Here is a 17,364-nt window from a genome sequence, read left to right on the forward strand (position 1 = left end):
ATTATAAAATAAGTTAACAGCAGATCCCGTGAGGAACGGTAAACGGCCAACCCACCGCTGAATCTCCCGACCCGCCACTACAATAATTATTGATCACGGCCGTCCCCAAAATCACGTATTACGAAAAACTGCATATTAGGTATTAATGCTATTTTTGGTTTTTATTTTACCATAGTGCCTAGTTGAACTGCCAAATCACGGCTAGTAGGTAGCTCCGAAACTAGGGCGCAATTGAAGGGTTAAGCTGCGCGTGACCGGTTCTGAACAAGTCAACGACCTCGTGGCACAGAAGTCTTTATGGAAGATGCATAATAACATCGGTCTCGGGTCCGGTGCCGTCTGCGTGTCTGTACAGATGATAATATTATAGTATATCTGTACGGTATAATGATATGTATAACACGTCAAGATTGGGTCAAGAACGGAGACGGCGGCTGCGTCATAAAGACGAGTGGAGGGCGTAAAGTGGCTGTGACTACAGATCCTGGTGGGGGAGTGGAGAGGTGGAAGTGTCGTCAGGATGATTCCCGGTTCCGACCAGCGACGTGTTTAACTGCAACTAAATCGCTGCTCAGTTTGCTGTGGGTCTCTCTGTGGATATTTCGTCGAACCCTCGTCCTCAACGTAGCGACATCCGCTGAAGTATTAACATATTATTATTATTAGACTTGTACCGTGGTATATAATACGAGTAACGCATCACACCACAGTAGAATACTCTGTACACCCTGACGTGTCTGACTGTCGTGTATCATCGAGTATCGAATAATAAACCACACAATATTTTCATTACATATCATACGAACGATAAAAACGATAAAAACGTCAATAAAAATGTCTAACACTACGACGATCAAGTGCATGGTTATGGCCGTCGTCTTGCTTCAAATAACTGTCATTTTTGGTAAGCGGCGTACAATTATAATATATTATTATATTATTTTATTTATCTATTGATGTATATAAAAGGGTATAGTCCAATGATGTGATGTAATTCAGCATAATAAACAACACATCAAATAGTAACATTTAGAAACTTAATAAGCTAGGTTAAACCTTTTTAAGCTAAATATAAGGTAATTAACAAGTTAACAATTATGATACCATAATAATTGTATATGTATAAACCCCATGACAGCAATTTATTTCATTATTTTTCAATTCTGTTGTAGTTTTACTGTATAATAATATTATGCTAACCATAATAAATTCGTGTGATTTTAGCGGCTGCCAGTCACCAAAGGCGGGGCAAAGAGCTGTTGGACACTGAAGACAGTGACTTTTTCCGGTGCAAACAAGCCAGCAGGAAGGTAACCCGTGTATTTATACAACTATAACATAATATACGATTAATATAATGTGATACACTAAGACGGTATAGATTAACATCATAATATACGATATTTTAATTTATAATATATTATACCAGCATCTATGCGACAATATTCTTAAACATTAAATCCAATTCGTTATCATAACATAATATTTGAAGTTAACCTATAATCTGATGATGGTAGTGGACAAAAATATGATCTGGTTTTCAAAAGAAAAGGTAGATAATTTTCGCTAAAATATGTCAAACGCACTTCGTTAAGTGTAACAGATTTCTCTCAAGCGCTTTTAATATGTGTAGGTACAGTATAATAATACCGTGTACATCATCATTTATTTATGTTACATCGTAAAAACTCGATTACACATTTTGATAATCTTACTTTCATTTTATAACAATATTGATTCAATAAATACAACCACAATCAACCATTGTGATACACATAAAATATATTGGACGTTTTTGGAAATAACAATTTTAGTCCATCGTCCTAGTTGATTTAATTGAAAAAGTAAAAGTTCTTTTACTAGAATTGCTATCATATAATAAAACCGTTAAGTTTTGTTCGAAATTTTTCCCTGAGTTTGGATCATAATCCATAAAGAATGAACTTTTATCTTAGTCGCTCAAAGAAAATAATTCATTTTTACAATTAATTAAAAGTTATTTTTTTAGATTGTAAATGATAATAAACTTAGCATAGCCTTTACGTATATTGTTATTGTTTTTGTTGAATAGTAAATAAACGTAAACAATTTTTGAAAATGCTATCATAAAATTACACGAGTTAGACTTATGATGATATAATATTATACCTACTTATATTTTATCAAAGAACTTTGAATAGTTTATTAAATAAATAGAGGTATGTGACTGTTTCTATAATGTCTACATAAATAAATTAAATACAGGTGGTAATTATACATATTTCAGTTATTACAAACTGTAATGATTACAAATCTGATCTAATTTTGCAATTAAACTTCCTATGACATAAAATATACTAGTTCAGATTTCTAGGTAATCTAAAATCAAAGAGCTTTAAAAATGTAACATAAATTTTAAAAATATTGATTTAAAGGTAAGCTTAAACTTAGTATTAAACATAATATCTATATTGTACTAAGATTACTTTCATTAAAATTATATTGGAAAAATAAAATGTAACTTAATTTAAAGTTTTCTTTTGAAAAATAAGTATTCATTTTATTATTTAAATCGAATATTATTTATTTAAAGGTACCTACCAACTTATGTTCCAACATAATATTTTATAATTATAAATTAAAATAAGTTCATTTGAAAGGTAATTATTATTATTATTTCTTTTTTAATTAAACAAAATAAACATCAATATGCTTTATTCGGTTCTAAAAAAGCAAGTTTAAATCTAATTGGCATTTTAAATTGTTTATATTGTCTTCGTATCGTAAAATTTATATTATTTATATTCAGTACAGAAGTAAATACTTAGGACAGAAAAAAAAAACAAATTGAATAATTATTTAAATTTTTAATTAATTCTTATGAAAATTATACTAAAGACTTGTGAAGTACTCAATGTAAAAACTTTAGTCTGATTTAACTAAGTAAAATATTCGATTGAGTAGTTGAATTTAATTAACTTGTCGAGTACAGTTTAGATCAATAAACTTGGTTAAAAAATGAAATAGTAATGCTTGTTCTTCTATACAACATGTCACCAACCTATGTAATTTTTATGGAATAGGAGACAAAAACAACGCAAGTGCTTACAAAAGTTTTTTATCAAGTCACCAACGGAAAAAAATATTAAAGTTATTGCATATATATATATATTAATTATATAACATTTAGGTTTACCAGTGTAATAAAATATTTTGGAAAAAAAATATAAAATAGGTATTAAGTTTTTTGTATTTCATATAACATTTTAATAGGAAATAAATGATTTCTTATAGTTAGTAAATTATGAGCCATGCCTATGCGGAAATATATAAATGTAAAATATTTAATTTTTTTAAAAAAAAAAAAAATAATAATATTGATTTATTCATATTCAAGACGCATATTTCAATTATGCTTGATAACTATTTTCTTGGAAAAAAAAACACTAAAATTTTATAATGTATAAGTTATAAATTTTAACGTTAAAGAAATTAAATCGTTTTTTGAGCATTCATTGTTTTTAAACTGTACAGCAAAATCATCAAGTATCACTGAACTTTTTTTATAGAAACATTCAGGCTGGTTAAGTTGGTTAACGTTTGATTTCGTTGGTAACAATTCCAACTAAAACTTAATGAGACTTTTTGACCACAAATCATTCTTCGTCGCAATGTTATAAAAATAGAAGAATTTATAAACTAAAATAAAACCCCTTAGTTGTGTAGGTTTTAGTATATGTACAAAAAAAAATAAAAAAACTTTTTTTTCAAGTCATGTTGTGGCCCAGAAAATTCAATGAAGCGATTCGGAGATAAAGACAAAGCAGCAGCTGATGAGTGTTACGCACAAGTAGCCGAGAAGTTTGCGACGGTTACAGGTAAATTAAATTATGTTCAAAATCAACTCGGTCAATTTTGTATTTAGTGAACAAAGTTTATTTAAATTAAATTCATATAGATAAATGTCTATTGCACATTCCAATATATAATATAGGTAAATAAAAATGTCTTATAATCTTTATACTTTACCATGTTTTAATTGGCGTACTAATTTGGTTAGAATTCCTAATCCGTATTTAAATTTTAGGAATAAACTATTTTTTTTTCAAATATTTAATTATAAACAACATTTATCACTTTTATATTAAAAGTAATTTTACTATGACATGGAGTATCAATACTTTTGTCATTATGTTTTAATTTCTTATTAATTACCAGTAGTTGGTTACCAACTGTTGGTGTTATAAAACAAAAAAACAATCTTATTATTTATTTATGAATCTAACGTTATTAACCCATTCAATCAGTTCACATGAAAAAAAAATAGTTTGTACATGGGTATCTAATACAAGTATTTATTTTAACAAGGTTAAAATAATTATGCATAACAATTGATTGTAAAACAAACTTATTGAACGTTATTATTTTTAACAGTATGGCACATATTAGCTGAATATGTAAATAATACATGAGATTTTAATAATTTAATCCCGTCGTCGGAACAAGTCCGAGTTAAAACTTTCTATTTTATAGTTTGGATTTGAAGGTTTTGCGTTTCTGACCTCTAAGCTTTCTCCTTAACGTTTATAATCAGAGGTCATTCAACTTAACTAATCAAATCAAAACAAAAATTTCAGAAAAACATAGCACACATAATTACAAGTAATCTTAATAATTTAAAAAGGGATTTTGAATTATGTTGGTACAAGTTGTTTGAGTTAAGTTAACGAGTAAACTATTTTTACCTATAAAAATAATTGTAATTTATTGATCAATGTCCACCTATACATTCTATTATACTGAAAACAAATTCTGTGATTCACATTTTATATTTAAAAAAATAAATAGCATGTAGGACATTACACATAATCATAATTTATGATAATATAAAATATAACAGATTCATATCACACGTATTGTGTTTTAAAAGTATTTTTAAATCAAGTGAATATTAAAATTAGAATATTTTATATTCCTTTATTCCATATTCTTGTTTAAATAAAAATTCCAAGGAAACACAAAAATTTGAACTCTCCCTTAAACACCTTCGGACTAAGTATTTTGGCTCCTCGTCGAATAACTTTTTCCATTAATTTACTTCAAATATTATTTTTTATTGCTTCTATTGATTAGTACTGTGAACAGATATTGATGCATAAAAATGTTAACTACAGGTTTTCATTATTATTTTAATTAAACTAATTCAGAACACTCTGATTGTACAATCTTAATGCAACATTATTAAATAATAATTATACAAGTTTGAGTATCGATCGTGCACTGTAAAATATTTATTTTAACCACTTGTCCCCATGCAAAAATCTATAAACACATTATATGAAACGATCACTTGTATTTTTCACAAATTCATTTTGTATGTACAGTACCTAGGTAGACTCGAATAAAAAAAAAAAAAAAATGGGATCAGTGAAAGGATTTGAATAAAATTATCCCCTTCATCTAAATTAACAAGTTTGGGATTAAAATCTAGACTATACACAAGCGAATGTTGTGAACATCATGTTGGAATATAATATTGAAGTAATATTTCGTTGTGAAATTACCATTGAATAACATGAATGTAATTTTACATTAACAAAAACTAATATTCTCGGCTCTCGGTCAGAAACGTGAAATATACAATATATATATACAGTGTGTGCAATGTGCAATATAATAATGTGTACATGTTCAGATTAATAAATTTCGACTTTCGAGTCTACACTATGGTGCGTGGTGTGCTGAGTATTAAGTTGATGATTAATGTTTTGTTTTTGAAAATTGTTGAACATAATAATAGAACAATATCGCGCTGCTGGTATTATAAACATAGGTACACAAAAATTAATTAGCAGCATATTTTATATGCAAATTTGTGTCATGAAACCGCATGGGGTTACGAGTGTATTATGTTCTAAACATTTAAATGAACATTACACTTTGAACGGGAGTTTTTTTTTTGCTTAAAATTATTTGCATTTTGGTCATAGGTTTGTATTTTTTCATGATAGATGTAAATATGTATTTAAAGTAGGATGAATAATATAGGTGAACGCAAATATTAAAAATAATTAATGCCAAATTACATTTAGTATAAGATTAATAGGTAAAATAATAACCACCCACCAAATAATATTCGAGACAAAAATATCTAGCTAACAACAACTATAATAATTATATGGTGTTATTATATGATTTTAAGTGTAAGTGAAACGAAAATATTGTAAACATATCAACCATAAAAGTATTTAATAATAGATTATTACAATGGATCATTTTTATTTAACAACAATTGATAGTTAAAAAAAAATAGTTAATTCTAGAAAAAAAAATGTCATACCCTCCTAAGAAACTACTTTCAAACGTTATAACGTAAAACATAATAGCTTCAAATACCAATAACCTCTCCTCCCTTAATCAAAAAAACAAATAAAAATATATAAAAAGAACATATATTCAATATTAAAGTGTTTGGCGATTTTATAGCTACTACACCCAAACAAGACTTGTTTTCCGCCGATGCGGTTAAGATTACCAAAAAGAAGCAATTTGTGAGTGTTTTTTTTTTAAATTATTAATTTACTTATTTCATTCATCTATTTTAATTGTAACACTTATATTTAATTTTTATTTCAGTGCCTGCATGAATGTATTGGCAAGAAAAATAAATTGGTATGGAAATTAATGTTAAATATAATAATAATAAAATAACTAAATATTTAAAATTAATTTAGCTCACCGAAGACGGTTCACTGAACAAAACGTTCATAGCTGATTACGCAATGAAGAGCGTCTTTAAAGAACAGTGGCAGAAACAAGTGGGGCAAAAAGCCTTGGACAAATGCCTCGAGGAGACCTACAGTAAGTGTACCTACATATCTTATTGTCTATATTATGCACTTTTACACTGCAGAGAAAATCACAAAAAAACAATACCCGATAACCCGATATCAAACGAGGCTTTTATCCTAATTATTTAAAAAAATAACACACGAAAACCAAAAATTATATAACATTTATCTGTAAAATATAGACTAACAAAGATCATAACCATCGAGAACCAGTATGAAGGTATATTAACTTATGTCAAATTGATTTTTCTCACAAGCTATTTATTTAAAAACTTAATTTAGTACTATGAAAATAGTGCGTTTTGTAAAATAGGTCAAATTTTTTTCATGACTTAGTAATCGAATTTTTTTTCACGCTCTCGTTATTTCAAAATACTCAAAATTCGAACTCTTGGTAATTCGAAGTTTTTCAACAGTCTCGTCAACTTCTAATGATCGAGAGTCGACAGTACCTAGCAAAATGATTTCCACATAATAAATTGCTTTGTAATATAAGGCATGTAAAATCGGCAAACTCCTCATTATGGTTAACAGTGTTAGCGTACCGGTAGGAAATTGAAAGTCTTTTAAAACTGATATCATATTATATGTATGTAATATATAGATATGTTTGTTTTTAGCCTGGATACATAAATAATTCTCACCGTAATAAGTTAACAAATCAAATCTTACACAATCTTCAAAATATCGCTCATCGATTGAGAACGCGAGTATTTTTCACTCTAGTTTTTTTTTTTTTTTAGTTTATCATGTTTCTTACAAAATTATTATAAAATATTATAAAAAACTTGATAACCAAAAAAAAAAAATAAAGTGATTATATCAATTTCAGTAAAAATTGTATCCTCGCATGTTAAACCTTTCCCTCATCTACTTTTTTATACGAATATACTTTGCGTTATTTGGCAAAGATCACGATACCCCATATACAAATCTTACTACAACGCACTTACCCAAAAATTGAAACTTCTGCTAGCAAACCTTAAATCTGGTCCAACACAAACTACACTTCTTCTCTCATTGTTAGTGACAGCTCCTTATGAAAAGCCACCAAAAAATTACACCATTTTTGCGAATCACTTATCCAACACTTTTCAACCACACCATAATATTATTATTTCTCCAACAAAAATCTAAGAAGTTTTACTATAGCTATTTAATTTCTACTCTTCCAATATATATTCCTCCTAGAGCTTTTCGCCCTAGTGAAGTTGAATTTAATCTAAAAAAATTCACCCAAAATGTTTCCTGGCTTTGACTTATTTCATTGGAAGTTGTCAAATACCTTCCCAGGAAAATCATAATTTTCCTAACCCAGATTTATAATGCTATGCTTCATCTATCTTACATTCCTATATTATGGAAATATTCTATCGTAATACTCATACTAAAACCAAAAAAAACACCCGACTGTCCTTACTCATATAGACCTATAAGACTCCTTCCACCTCTCTCCAAACTATTTGAAAAACTACTTCTCAAACGAATATTACCAATAGTTGAGGAAGCCAAAATACTATCTGACTCTCAATTTGGTTTTCGCAACAGTCAATCCACGATCCATCAGGCTCATCGCCTGGTTGACAAAATTGCATCTGCCCTTGAGGAAATATTATACTACACTGGTGCTTTTCTTGACGTCTCTCAAGCTTTTGATAGAGTCTTTCACTCAGGCCTCCTCTATAAATTAAAACATCTCTTTCCTAGCCACTCTTATTTGATTTTCAGATCATACCTCGAAGATCGGTTCTTTTCCGTTACGCGTAGGTTCCTCCTTTTCTACTGGAATAAAAGTAGGCATACCACAAAACTCAGTAATTGGTTGTCTTCTCTTCAATCTCTATATCTCAGATCAGCCTACTTCATCCCATAATCTATTCAGCGAATTTGTTGATGACAAAGCCATATTAATTTCCAGCCCAGATCCTGTCTTATGGTCTTCTTACATACAAGATCATCTCAACTCCCTTGAATTGTGGTACAAAACATGGGGAGTAAAAATGAATGAAAGTAAATCCAACCACGACACCTTTACTCTTCGCCATAGAATATTCCCAACAGTCTATCTTAATAATCATTCACTTCTTCCTGCCCAGTGTATACAATACTTTGGTATTCTTATTGACCGCCGTCTCATTTGGAAACTATAAATTATAAGCAAAACCCGTTCATTTAATGACCGTTTCCGCTTCCTTCAACCACTTACATTCAAACATGTGAAGCTCTCCAATAAGCTCCTATTCCACAAACTCCTTCTCAGGCCCATCTGTACTTATGGGATCCAATAATGGGACGCTGCCAAAACTTCCAACATCAACCGCATTCAAAGATTCCAATCTAGAACCCTACGTACAATTCTAAAAGCACCATTTTATGTCTCTTACAAAACCCTCCACTCTGATCTTAAAATGTCTTTTGTCTCTGTAATATCAAACATTACTATAAACATTTCAATAGCCGCTTAGCACGCCATAAGAATCCCCAAATATCCAAAATTTCACCTGCTTCCATCCCAGGCAACTCGATTAAAATACTTAAAAGACAGTGGTGTAGTGACTTGCTAGCCTAGCAAAATTCTTTATTATGTCATAGTACCTCTGCTGGAAGGCATCTACAATCTGTCTAATCTGTCTTTTTTTTATTTATTTTAGCTTTACCATCAATTGTTCTTTTTTTTTTTTTGAATCAGATTGAATAAAAAAAACTTATTTACCAAAAAAAAAAATTATATCAATATACTAATATTTTTTAATAACTACTTTAAATTCCACAACAGTAATCAAATATTAGTCTTTCCTAAAGATGACGTTATTCTCTACGAATCTCATACTATATTAACGATATAAAAATAAAAATAAATTGCAATGTTTTAACATTGGCAAATGGAAACAACCAAAAATTTGATATACTCTATAATTATACATTTTAAGAGCCATAATATCGAATAATAAATTGTAATATTAAAATAGGCACCCTCTATTGGTTTGAATGATATATGCTAATTTACAATACAATCATCCAATTTCGATGAAAATTAATTTTTTTCAGAATTACATGACGCAATATGCTATATTTAATATATCATGGTTCGTTTATATTTGTTATTGCTATTCAATAATGAAATTAGTTGGAAAATATAATAGTATAGTAAAAATAATCATAATAACAATAAATACAATTATTATGGATAAATTCGATTTGTATACAATATTCCATTTATTTGTTGTATCATTTTATATATTTGACGTTGAAATTAGATTGCATGATTGCTTCAACTTAATGTAGGGCATTGCTACATGACTAGCATAATATTTATATTATTACATTAATTCATAAACATACACAAATAAATACTGTTATAAACCCTGTTTCTATTTACCTATTGATCTTTGTTTTGAATTAAATTAAAACAGTTTAGTATGCAAACTTTTAACTCGACTTAGTTTGTTAAATTATTAATTCAATCGAACACTGCAACTGACTGATCGATTATCGATTAATCACTTGAATATTTTCAATCAAATAACAACAGATACATATAATACCAACAAAATATTACAATTTAATGATATCATAATATGATTTGTTTCAGTACCGTGGCCAGCAGAAGATAAAGAAAACGTGTGTAATCCAGTATACGTACAATTCCAACATTGTCTGTGGTTTCAATATGAATCGGTAAGTGTAAAACAATGATGCACATTCTAGTTTTATTTTTTTTTTTTTCAAGCTCAAGTACATAATATTATTAATTAATCATTCGTTCCGTAATCCGAAAACAACGTATACAAATACTACCGACTGCGGTGGTATGATAAAAGTAATATTATTTCATGAGTCAAGGCACACAGTAAACCAACATTAAAATCCTTTGTAGTATAATACCTAATGAAAACCCGAACATTGATTTGTGAATGAGTCTGAGAATTTCATGAACCTATAATGTAATCACAATATTTAGGACTTAGACTTAAGACATCGATTTTTCAGATTTACTTATAATAATAACTTAACAAATCATCTATAGAATTTAATATTCAACACAAAACCAATATATATATATATCAATTGAGAAAATTCAGTTTGAGATATATTCGTAGGACATCTAGACATTCTTTTCAACCTAAAGTTTTAAGCTAGGCACATTATACATATGAGTTCATAACGAGCATTGTTTACTTCAATTTGTTGTTCCATGATTTAGCTTATAACATTTTTTTTGTATAAAAGAAAATGTAAACACTGTTTCAAAAGTATCAGAAGAATAATAAAATTTAATATTGGCAAACTAAATTTTTTCTCACTATATTATAATGATTTTCAATATTGACAAAATAATTTAATGGCCATATTAGGGATTAAAATGCATGTCTTAAATGAGGCGAGTGTTTACAATAAGAATATAATATTTTGGAAATAGTATAATCAAATCCTTTTAAAGTATCTCAGCTGAAATACTGGTGAAACAAATCTTAATATTATTTTTGTGATCGATGATCAAGATAATAATATACATAGTTTTGTATTCATATTTGTTGCAATCATAAATAAAATCACAAAAAATTGTCCATCGATGTATCGTTATGATATAAATTTGAATTGAATATAATATATTCTAATCGATTTATAAATACGAAATATTTTACCGTTTGTAAAATAAATGAAAATACTATAAACTTGGTAATGGATATATATAAATTATATATACATATTACATATTATATTACATTTAACAAGAGAATACATTTTAGTTTTTTTCTTAAAACTGAAAATATATTTTTAATTTTTTCATAATACTGATTTATCTACTTACTTAGCCATTAAATATACATGTATTATAATATACATGAATTATGGTACATAAAGTTTTTCATTCAAAATAACCCCGTACTACTAATATAATAGTGAATATGGAACATACATTTTACAGGTGATTACTTTTGTACCATTTAATTTCTCTTACATAATAATATGATCTCATATAATTTGGATGCATTGACAATTTAAGACCTACCACTTCATCTTATAAACTACATTTAAATACGATTAATAGCCATCATCACTATAATTGCTATACCAACGTAATATTTGATTGTTTCTTTTTTCAGAACTGTCCTGAAGATAAGATTAAAACTAGTAAGTTAATGAATTTATTTTTTATCTCGTGCCCTCATAAATACCTAATAATAATGATTTGTTTAATTTTATTTTATTTAATTTTAGCCAAAAAATGTGAGAAGACTCGAAACCGATACAGGATGCAAAAATCAACATCAAACTAATGATTCGCAACTTAATGATATTACTGCGCTAATTGACTTCAGAATACATAAGATATAATATACACACGTTTTCAGTTAGTTTATTAAAATTAAAATCTATCGTTTAGCTTAATTATTATTATTATTTTTTTGCAAGTACCAACTTTTGGAAGGTTTTCAAAAAATAAAAAAAATAACTAACTGTACGGAATTATAATCCCACCTTTTTTAATTTTACTATTGTTTATTGATTTCTAATTACTTTATCCATAAAAAAATCCTGTCGTTTTTATATGAACTGTGTTGAGGTACACGAATTTATATGTTATTATATTATTATGTTGTATTATAATGTAACTCTCACAAATATCTATATTATGTACACTATTATTATTGTTATTTAAATAAAATTTAATTTATATTTTAAAATTATTTTTCTTATTATAAAATACGATGTCTTGCATTTTTTAACACAAACGATAACTATTGATACGTTTGTCAGTCCGTTTGAATGTATATGTATTTATATACAAGAAGCCTAGAAGCAATATTTTTTAACCTAAATACGACTACCTACGTTAAGAGATAATGTGAATGGAATCTTCTTCTGCTCTTGATTTGAAAGGACATTCTTATTTTCTCATAATAATGTATAGTTATTAGTTAATTGATATGTATACATTTAGTGGGTATGAAAATGAAGATGGAACACACTGGAAAATTAATTTTTAAAATGTGAATAAGAGGTATCTTTTATGGACAGTAGTTGTCGAGTATAAATTGTAATGGATGTTTTATAATTGAATTCAATAATAAATCATTGCATTCTTAACATTGATTCTTAGTAGTGTCTTCCTATAAAATGTAAAGCATGTATAGATAATCAAATTTAATCTAAAAATTAAATTAAAAAAATTCCAAACATCTTTTCGCTTTAAACAGCGTAACTTTCTGGTAGATATTTTTAAGGACGAAAAATTTGTGCGGAATATTCTTAAGATTTCAAATGTTATCAATAAAAAAAAAAAAAAAACATTTTTATGAATTTCTAACTATAAAATAATATAAATTATTTAATGAATTATTTTTATATTTAGAAAGTAATAATAAAAGTATTTGATGAAAATCATGAGTGTGTATAAGGTATTCATTGAATCACATAAAAAAATAAAATGTTTCTTTAAAAATTTGATTTGCATAAGAATTCTCATTTTTACATTATTCATTTGTTTTTTTCTGACATTATTAAGAACAATAGGAAATTTTTAAATTTTCCTCCTAAACTTACCAACTAGATTCACTTTTTATCAGAAAAAATGCTGGTGTCAAAAATTGGAACACTTTCATTACACAGAATTTTGATAACTATAAAAAACCACACCTTATTGTAAATACAATAGATCTTAGAAATTCTAAATTAAAAGTGCCCTGAGTAAAGACGATCCGAAAGACCACTCAGTGATGCCCGAGAACAGTGTATGTCTGTAAATATGGCCAATGTCGCCACTAACGCCGACTATTGTAGTGGGTAGGCAACTATATGTGCCTTCGCCTGAAATTGTACGTATAGGCAATACTTACCAAAAGAATTGTGATGATGCAAACTAATTATATTATGGGGAGAGCGTCTCTGTGGTCGATTTGGTCTGGTGCAATGACCACATAGATCACAAATAAACAGGGACAGTACTTAGAACTATCTTAACATCAACTGAAGTCTTGTGTTGATGATTGACCGACGATGACCTGGACGACCTGGGTTTGGCGGCGATGATAATAATAATAGAAATAGGTATAGACTTATTACAGTTGTAATGACTTTATTTGTCAATCTCAAACACGAATAATAAATAGTAATAAAATAGTAATGCAACCGTGTGTACAATAAAAATAATAATTTGAGGTGATCACTTTATAAGCGAACTCACAGACAAACAAAATCTCGCTTATACAAGGTTACTATAATAGGTAGCTCTAATAGCGGATCAACAAAAAATGAATAAAAAACAAAAAATTGATAGACAGGACAGATGCTGATGTTGCTCAACAATACGATGACAATAATAATGATACCCCTACTTTTATTTTTAAGGGAAACGCACCGGACACTGTATTTTTATCAAAATACACTTGATAACATCATCATTTTTTTTCTGTGTAAAAACTTGGATATTAAATGATAAAAGAGAAGCAGAAGAAAACCTTGTCCAAAAAAAGATAAAATTGGAGAATCAGAAAGAACGTAATTCATATTATGATAAATTATGGAATTATTTAAATAAATAGTTAAAATGAATAGTTTTTTACTTAGTTACTTTTGTGTCCGTTATTATATTTTATAATTTATAACTATAATGTACACCACAGGTAATTCTTTTATCAAACAACACTTATATGGTGTTTGTGTGTAAATACACCTAGCATATACCTATAACACACAAACACCACCCAACTTTGGAAAGCTATATCTTGTAAACGGATTAACGAAAAATGAAAATTTAAACGTGAAAATTCATTGAAAAAATAGCCTTTTTAGTTAATGAAATTATAAGTATAGGTTATCATTTGAAAATTATATAGATAATGGTTTACCTAATAAATATAAGGGTGAAAATATTTAAAAAAAAATATATAGCTCTAGAACAAGATGGTTCTAAAATTTTGAAAAAAAAAATTTGAAAAAAGTCAATAGTTTTTGAAATAATGAGTGTTGTTTGATAAAAGAATCACACTGTGTAATATTTACAGTATTATTTTTTTTATTTGATTGTTTATAAATATTTTTTATATGATCATCTAAAGAGGGGTATAAGGAGGTGTGAGACGTAGCCCCCACGGCTTAGTAACGTTTAACAAGTGATGGGGACGCTATAATTTTAAAAGTTGACAGTACGTTTACTCTAATTTTACCAAGTCGAGCATTGTGTACCAGAACTCAATCAAATATTATAAAATCAACCACCAAAAAAAAAAAAAATATATGTCTATATAAATGAAAACAAAAACAAAAACGGGGAAAAGTGTAACGACGTCTCTAGCAGTTGTAAAGGACGTTTGAAAAGCGCTAATACGAGTATGGTCTCAGTATATTAAATTTTTCAGTCAAATAAGTTTGTTATGAATACAAGCGTTATTAATTTACTTGTAGTCTAATTATTATATTATTGTTATAATTGAGTCAATATATTGAATATTTTTATTTAAAATCTATACAGTATTCGTTGCATATTTGCATATACTGGTTGAATTTGACAGATTTTGACAATTTTTTTTTATTCCAGATTCAAAATCAATTTGTTTTCGGTGAAAAGATTTGATTCGGTACTAATAAAAATTCTGTCCGGAATATGATATGATTCATATTATCCTGAAATTGCCGAATTAAACAACAATTTACTACCTACAACTGAAATATATTATTTACCCACATATTATATTTTTGAGTTGTTTTACTTGGTTACAAATCATAAGATATTTCAAAACATTTACTAAATTGATATATAACGATGTATTGTTTATGAACACTTAATATTTATTACTCAAGGTTTATAAATTAATTACACATAAAAAGTTAGTACAAATATAAATATTTATTCACTGTTTTTTATTTACACAACTGCTTGCTGAAATTAAAATCCATATAATAACTCAGCATAATATAATATTTCAGTATTATTATAATATTAAGTTATCTTTATTTTTTTTCTGGGATTCAAACTTGAACCAACTCTTCTCCTATCACAAGTACTCCAATATATACAATTAGAATTAAAGTTTTGTAATCTTATACTATCGATTAATATGCATAAAAAATAAGTTTTTTTTATATATTTATTAGTTGTAAAGTTAACTGCAATATATTGTACACAATCGCAGACCAATCGCGGTTATATTATTTTCTTATTCAATATATTAATTATGCTTAAAAAAATACTTTAAATCGAACATTATTTGCCAAAAAACTGTAGACAACCTATATCTAAATGTATATAGATTCTAAATGTAAGACACTAGTTTTACGATAATATGCTATTTCATAGAGTCTATCATCATGTTTTTTTCTCTATATTTGTTCATTGAAACAACTTTAAGATTTTTGTCAATGTGTATCACAAGTGGGTAGTAGGGAAATCATGTGATCTATTTATCTATTTATATATCATTATATACATGATCTACCCCTTTCTCCAAGAGTAGACATATGCGGCCTTCACTCCCAGTGGAGTGGGGCCTAGTTGGAAACCGGATCAGAAATCGGACGACAGCACAAGAAATTGGTGATTGCATGTAAAACTATGCAATTTTTTTTTTTGATACATTGCTATGAATTTAACCGATGACTGTGTGAGTTGCAATCAACTGCTTGACCACTGTGCCACTCCAGCCCCAAATTCATGTTTTGAAGTTAACAATTTGGTTCAAGATTTATTTTTGAGAATGGTTTTGGGTAGACAATTTTATCTTATTTGTACACTTTTTTTTTATTGTGTTAAAGTTATCAATATCAGGATATTAAAAAAATTGAAAATTGTGTTATGTATAATATGTAGAATTTTAACTATGAATTATTCTCACTCTTTGTACATGATTGGTATACACGGTTAATTTGTACATTCTTTTTTAATGTATATTAGGTTTAAAATCTTTTTTAAACACTAAGTTATTGCTTTTGTACTAAACTGTTAAATAAATATTTCGTGTTCATCTTAGCATTTTGCTCTAAACTACATGAGTGCTGGAACACGTTTCCTACATTTCTTTGTAGGACTCTTAAAAATAGGTGGGATACTTAACTATACCAACATATTTTTTCACTTGTATGTACTTTGTATAGACCAAAAGTATTGTATCAGTACACTACCGTCCTTGCTCAGTTTGTGGAGTTATTATGCAAAATGAAAATATACATAATGAAAAATGTATACTACGTTCCGTTTAATTTCATTACTACATTATTACATAATTGGCAGAGATTTTTAAATTTTTAAATTTTAAAACCATCATATTTTTGTTATGGGAACTTTGCACACCTCCAACAGACAGCTTATTCTTCAATGGAGGCATCCTTCGCCTGTTTTTTTTTACTGTTCCAGTCAAAGTTGTTTTTTTTTTAGTAAATATTGAGAAAATATTGGAGAAGTGTACCAGTTATCAGTGTATAAATTATATCCCTTATTCAAATAAATTGCTATTAGTGTTTTCACTACACCTCCAGATATTCCAATATTTATATCATATGGTAGTAGTCGAGTTTCAGCACCAGTATATAGTAT

General features: G+C 27.8%; 1 protein-coding gene across 1 annotated transcript; it reads left to right on the forward strand.

The window, feature by feature from the left end:
* The first annotated feature begins 559 nt into the window (after positions 1-559).
* Positions 560-12,520, forward strand: LOC107172924 (uncharacterized). The gene is made up of 9 exons (XM_015523246.2): positions 560-904; positions 1,225-1,310; positions 3,752-3,857; positions 6,466-6,530; positions 6,616-6,651; positions 6,714-6,840; positions 10,423-10,508; positions 11,939-11,966; positions 12,054-12,520. Exons 1-9 carry the CDS (start codon positions 835-837, stop codon positions 12,110-12,112), a joined length of 663 nt encoding a protein of 220 aa, XP_015378732.2. The 5' UTR covers positions 560-834; the 3' UTR covers positions 12,113-12,520.
* Positions 12,521-17,364: the final 4,844 nt, after the last annotated feature.

This window comes from Diuraphis noxia, unplaced genomic scaffold, assembly GCF_037042655.1.
Source record: "Diuraphis noxia isolate RWA-SAM2 unplaced genomic scaffold, SU_Dnox_SAM2 contig0001, whole genome shotgun sequence".
Classification (NCBI taxonomy): domain Eukaryota; kingdom Metazoa; phylum Arthropoda; class Insecta; order Hemiptera; family Aphididae; genus Diuraphis; species Diuraphis noxia.